We start from the raw sequence: 6,133 nt of genomic DNA, 5'->3' as shown, positions 1-6,133 counted from the left end.
TCTGGTCCTTCCGCAAGGGGGGTTCCTCCTTCTGTGGCCCCTATTCAGGGCCCCGTCCTAGTGAGATTTCCTTGCCCATATGGGGGTCAGACCAACCAGGGAGCGCTGTTGCTTTCCCTGTGAAATGAGGAGCTTGTGAAGCCCTCAGGAACCGTCCCGTGATTAAAGGCTGTAGAAATAATATAAATATTAATATTGATATTAATATTAATATTAATAATAAACTTGATTAGACTGGACGTGAATCACTCCACAGCATGGCCCGATTCCAAAGACCCAAAGCGGTCAATGAGAAGCTTTGACAACTTTTCAACTTTCGGCCGAAGCAGCTAACTTTATCCTCCCTCTCTCTCCCTCTCTCTTTGTCTCTCTATTTGCCGCTGCTTTTTTTTATTTGCCGTCTCTATCGTTTTTATTTTGCTAACTTTATCTCCACCTTATCTTTGACCCTCTCTCCCTCTCGCTCCCTCTCGCTCGCTCTCTTCCTCTCTCCCCCTCTCTCCCCGCTCGCTCTCTCTCTCCCTCTCTCTTCCTCCCTCTCCTCTCTCTCTCTCTCTCTCTCTATTTGGCACCCTTTGTCTCTCTATCTCTTTTCTTCTGCTCACTTTATCTCCACTTTGACCCCCCCCCTCTCTCTCCCTCGCTCTCCCTCTCGCTCTCTCTCCCCCCTCACACACCGCAGTGTGTTCATCTGGGAGTTGCAGGACGGTCAGAAGGTGTTCGACAGTAGCACAGAGGTGAGTGACATTCCACGTGTTTTGCGGAAATAACTGGATTTAATTGGGGTTTTGTTTTCCTTTCCGGGCCTGTAGCTCTTTACCATGTGCTGTGTTCTACCATTGTGACATCAGATGGCTACAGGGGTGGGAATTACCTGGGGGGGGGGGGGTGTTGTCCCCCTCAATTGGACATTGTCAACACAACTATATCATTTTAAATAACCTCTGTTCGCTCCCGGACGGTGCTGGCCGTTCCCCCGAAACAGTGTGTTTTCATTTTCGAAGTCATTTCCTTATGTGTCGAAACAAGCACCGCGCATGACCCTTTCTCCTTCGCTCTCACCCTGCCCCCCCCTTCTCAAGCCAAAGTTATGGACTTGATCACGGCCACGGAGGGCAGATCATGTTAGAAATCAAATCAAATCGACCAAGATCATGTTGACATGACGACAACCGGGGAGTGCCCATTGTTCCGAAACCCAATTAGTCCCAGAAATGTTGGGTTAGAGATGGTTAAGTTTAGATATGGATAGAGATGGTTATCTTTCGGGAATATATTTCCAATTTAAAATTATTTGATAACCCTGCTGATTAACACTGGAGTTTAATGGCTGTAATGTTATGTACAACGCAGCTATCAGTTATGAAGTATTGGAGCTTTAAAAGTAAATAATATGACAGGCGTCACATTACCGTCCCTGAGGAGACAGTCATGGAAGCTCTCCTCCAGAGCGAGAAAATCCTCAAATTCTTTTTAATTCATTTCAAGGGAAATATAAATCATCGTGAAGGTCTCTTTCCAACAGAAAGAACTGCCGACAGCCTACCCGGTTTTACTTGAACTAGAATCTTTCGGTTTCACCTCGGTGCCACTCGAGCGTTAAGTCTGTTCTGCGTTCGGCGTGCGGGTTGGGGTTGGTCCCCCCTGCTGCTGAAGCGCCTCCGCCCCATAAGTCCTTGGCGGTGGGGAGGGGTGTCAAAAAAACCCCGCGCGAGACACACGTTTGCTCCGGATCCGGGACTGTTACGTAGCCAGGGTCATAAACAGGTTCCGTGTTCCTTGTGTAACCGCTCTTTCCCCTGGAACACCGAGGCGACTCCCTTTATGATCTTGGGCTTCAAAGTCGCGCCGGGCAGCGCTACGAGACGCACGCCGCCGTAAATGCAGCCCTGAATACTCTGCCCGGGGCGCCGTGCCAGACCGCGGAGGGAAGTCCTCAAACCAAGCGATCCCGGAAACCTCCCGAAGCCCCCCCCCCCCCCCCCCGGCCTTCGTTCCCCTCTCAGCGCCCTTTCATTTCTCGCCGTTGTTTTGGTGAACTTTGTCCCCCCGCTCACCCTGTGCAGGAAGTCAGAGGGGCGGAAGGAGGATGTCGGAACGCGCCGTTCGCATTCCCGTGGAGGGAAGACCAAAACGAGACCCCAACCACCAGGTATCTGTCTGTCTGTCTGTCCGTCTCTCCGTCTGTCCGTCTGTCCGTCTTTCTTATTTTATTTTTTTTCACCTGTGCTGTCAGCATGCTGGACATACAACACGGAGTATTTGTGTCTTTGCGTCTAGGACAGAGTTAGTCTGCAAGTGGAGTTCAACTTCTCAACCCGCAGTGCAACTCTTCATTCATTCTCAAATCATCAGCAACTGCTGCAATAACGCTGTAGGATGACAAGAGCGCAGCTTTTTTGTTACGCAGAACTGCCACCCACCCCCTCTTTGCAGAACCATCTCACTATGTTTTGGTTCGTTCGGTTGCTGGGATATTGACAGGCTGCACGCTGACTTTGCTCCCTCAATGTGAGGTTTAAGGGCTGCGCAGCTCGCCTAGCGCCTGCGAAACTATGGGAGTGACGCCTTCCGCCGTATCAAACGCCCGGTTATCGAACCCAAACATCTCGTGTCTTCAAGGACGGGTGAGGACAAAGCACAAAAAAACACAATGTGAGCCGTTTCCAATGCAGCCACGTTCTGAACCCTTGCAGTCAATCCCTTCAAGTGACTCGAGGGTTGGCAGGTACGAACTGCGCTGCCTCGCGGAAGAACGCAAAAACTCAGCCGACTCAACTGGCAAACATGACTTTCCACGCGCTCGGGTATTCCCTCCGGCACGCGCGCCCCGCCAGCTCCACCGGCGGCAGGGCTTCCGCTGGCGGAGACGTCCCCTCTCCTTCGGCCCCCCGTGGCCGGGTTCTGGTCAGTGTGTGACGTGTGTGTTATCAGTCCTCAGGTCCGGCCCGCCAGCTCCACGGAGCCACGGTGAGCTTCCACAACATCCACTACGCCGTGGAGCAGCGGAGGGGCTGCCTGTGCACCGGAAGCGTCACCACCAAAGACATCCTCATCGACCTCAAGTGAGTCCTTCGGGAAGTCGCTGGTTGTTGCTTAGTGTGGGTGGACCGCAGGGTGGGAGATGGGAGGTGTGGGGCGGCGGCCCTGAACCCCACGACAGGTGAACAATGCGTCCTGGAGTCTCGCTGTGTAGGACGGTAGAGGCAGGATGTTTGGGCTCGACAACAGAGGCTGTTTGTTCAGGTAGAAACAATGACCCCCGACACACACACACGCACACACGCACACAGGCACACACACACACACACACACACACACACACAGGCACACGCACAGCGTGTTCCATTGCTCTGCGTGGATAATGATTGACTGATGTGAGTGAGAGTTGAAGGAGGATAACTCTCCTTTGTTCGTGATTTCACGTGTATCCACGTGCTCTCCATATTGTGGCGGTCCAGATCCATGAGTAAACAAATACAATGTGTATGGAGAGATGCAGACGTGTCTACATTGTCTGCTCTAACTGGCTTTATTCTCAACGGATTTTCATGAAATTCGGTCTGTTGTAAACGTGAGAAATTTAACATGATACCGTTGAATTCAGATCTAATTAGCTCTACGCCAAAAAAATGAACGATCTCAATAGCCACAACTTTCTCTATGCAGGCTCTGATCTATGAATAGGCAACATCAAGTTTAAATTATTTAGAATTTCAGCTTTTGTGAGTTTCTCCAAAAATGTTGATTTCTATATCTTTTATATTGTTACAAAGCCACCTGTTATTGTATTAATAACTAAAATAAACAGTTTTTGTTCCCGAGAAAATTGCTCTTAAACACTTAACACACTACATTGTATGTAGTACTATATCATATTATATATATTATATTATATTTTTTTATATTATATTATATCATATTATATTATATTATATTATATTATATTATATTATATTATATTATATTATATTATTATTAACATTGATCATCTGGTTCCAATGGCACCTGTGGGATATATTATTATTATTATTATTATTATTATTATTATTATTATTATTATTATTATTATTATATACATACTGTTATATATTATTATTATATATATATATACTGTTATATATTATTATATATATACTGTACATATATATATGGTATGTATATATATATACCGTTATATATTATTATTATATTCATACTGTTATATATTATTATTATATATATACATATATGCTGTTATATATTATTATTATTATATTTGGGATATATTAGACAGCAAGCGAACAGTCAGTTGTTGACATTGATGTGTTGAAGCAGCGTAAGGATCTGAGCCACTTTGACAAGGAGCACATTGTGATGCTGGACGACTGGGTCAGAGCGTCTCCAAAACCACAGGTCTTGTTGGGTGTTCCCAGTATGCAGTGGTTACTAGCTACTTAAAGTGCTCCAAGGAAGGACGACCTGTGAACCGGCGACAGGATCATGGGGCCCAAGGCTCATTGGTGCACGTGGGTAGTGAAGTCCAGCCCGTCTGGTTCGATCCCACAGAAGAGCTACTGTAGCACAAAGTGGTGAAAAAGCTCATGGTGCTATGATAGAAAGGTGTCAGAACACACAGTGCATGGCAGCTTGCTGCATATGGGAGCGGTCAGAGTGTCCATGCTGACCCCTGTCCACCACCCAAAGCACCTGCAATGGACACGTGAGCATCAGAACTGGACCATGGAGCAATGGAAGAAGGTGGTGGTCTGATGAATCACATGTCTTCTACATCCTGTGGATGGGCGGCGTTAGGGTCCGATCCGATGGAGCATCTATGCCATCTATGGCAGGGGATTATTATAATTATTGTGGATAATAATGATTCTCTTTGGCGCAGGAGGAATGGCGTTCCACTGCTGGGCTGCTTACGAGCCCGTGCGCCGATCCCCTCTGTAAGACAGACAAACATTAAGAAAACTCCCTGCCTCGAGTGGCACCAATCAGCTGAACACAGGTGGACAGAAATGGAAAAAACTTCAATATGTATGTGACAAATAATGTCTTGAACTTGAACTTGAACTTGAACCTGAAGACCAGCTGATTCTTAAAACTTGGAAGGAGCTTCCTGTCACATACCACACAATGCAGCGTGTGAGCACTGCTGTGTTGACCGTGTTTGGCTCTACATACGCATGTGAGCAGTCTTTCTGGCATCTGATAAACATTAAGAGCAACCGACGCTCACGTTGAACTGATGGAAGCCTCAACGCAGCATGAAGCTTAACCTCACTACGTATGAGCCAGACGACAAGGCCACCAGCAAAACCATGCAGCACCAGAAGTCGCATTAATGGTAAAAATTAATTTATTATTGGTTAGCTACAGTATAACAACAATATTATTAAGATGAATAAAGAGAAATGTATTATATATAGCGCTTTTTTTAAGTACTCAGAGATGTGTTATACGTTAAAAATGTATGCCTTATTTAAAAAATGCACGCATTAAGTTGCATTCAATTTCATTAAATATTAAATGGCTCACACGGAAATACATTTAGAAATATTTGGCTTTTATGGCTCTCCCAGCCAAAAGGGTTCCCGACCCCTGATCTATGGGATATGCTGGAACAACAAGCCTGATCCATGGGGGCCCCACCTCACAACTTCCAGGACTTAAAGGATCTGCTGCTAGCATCTCGGTGCCAGATACCCCAGGACACCTTCTTGTGGAGTCTTGTGGAGTCCACGCCTCCACGGATCACAGCTGTTTTGGCGTCACCAGGGGAAGCTACACAATATTAGTGGTGATTAATGGTGGTTTTAATGTTGTGGCTAATCGGTATCTTATAGTATCATATTTTATTAATATATTATGTTATGTTACATTATATTATATTACATAATAGTATAGTATAGTATAGTATTGTATTATTATATTAAATTATATTATAGTATTGTATCATTGTATTGTATTATTATATTATATTATACTATTGTATTGTATTATTATATTATATTTTATTATAGTATTGTATTATTATATCAAATAATAGTATCGTATTGTAGTATTGTAGAATTATATTATATTATACTATTGTTTGTGTCGGTGTCTAAAGTGAATTAATGAAGATAAAGATAAAAATTTAGAT

General features: G+C 45.0%; 1 protein-coding gene across 1 annotated transcript in view; it reads left to right on the top strand.

Annotated features, from left to right (window-relative positions):
- The first annotated feature begins 672 nt into the window (after positions 1 to 672).
- Positions 673 to 6,133, top strand: part of LOC307247541 (broad substrate specificity ATP-binding cassette transporter ABCG2-like) — a 16,936-nt gene continuing 11,475 nt past the window's right edge. Inside the window, exons 1-3 of the mRNA XM_080023706.1 lie at positions 673 to 737; positions 2,067 to 2,152; positions 2,935 to 3,065. Coding sequence (XP_079879832.1) covers positions 2,090 to 2,152; positions 2,935 to 3,065 — 194 coding nt within the window. The 5' untranslated portion in view covers positions 673 to 737; positions 2,067 to 2,089. The remainder of the gene's footprint in view (positions 738 to 2,066; positions 2,153 to 2,934; positions 3,066 to 6,133) is intronic.

Source organism: Zeus faber, assembly GCF_960531495.2.
Source record: "Zeus faber genome assembly, chromosome: 22".
NCBI classification, from domain to species: domain Eukaryota; kingdom Metazoa; phylum Chordata; class Actinopteri; order Zeiformes; family Zeidae; genus Zeus; species Zeus faber.
Note: the sequence above shows the minus strand (reverse complement) of the source record. Positions and strands in the feature narration are given on the sequence as shown.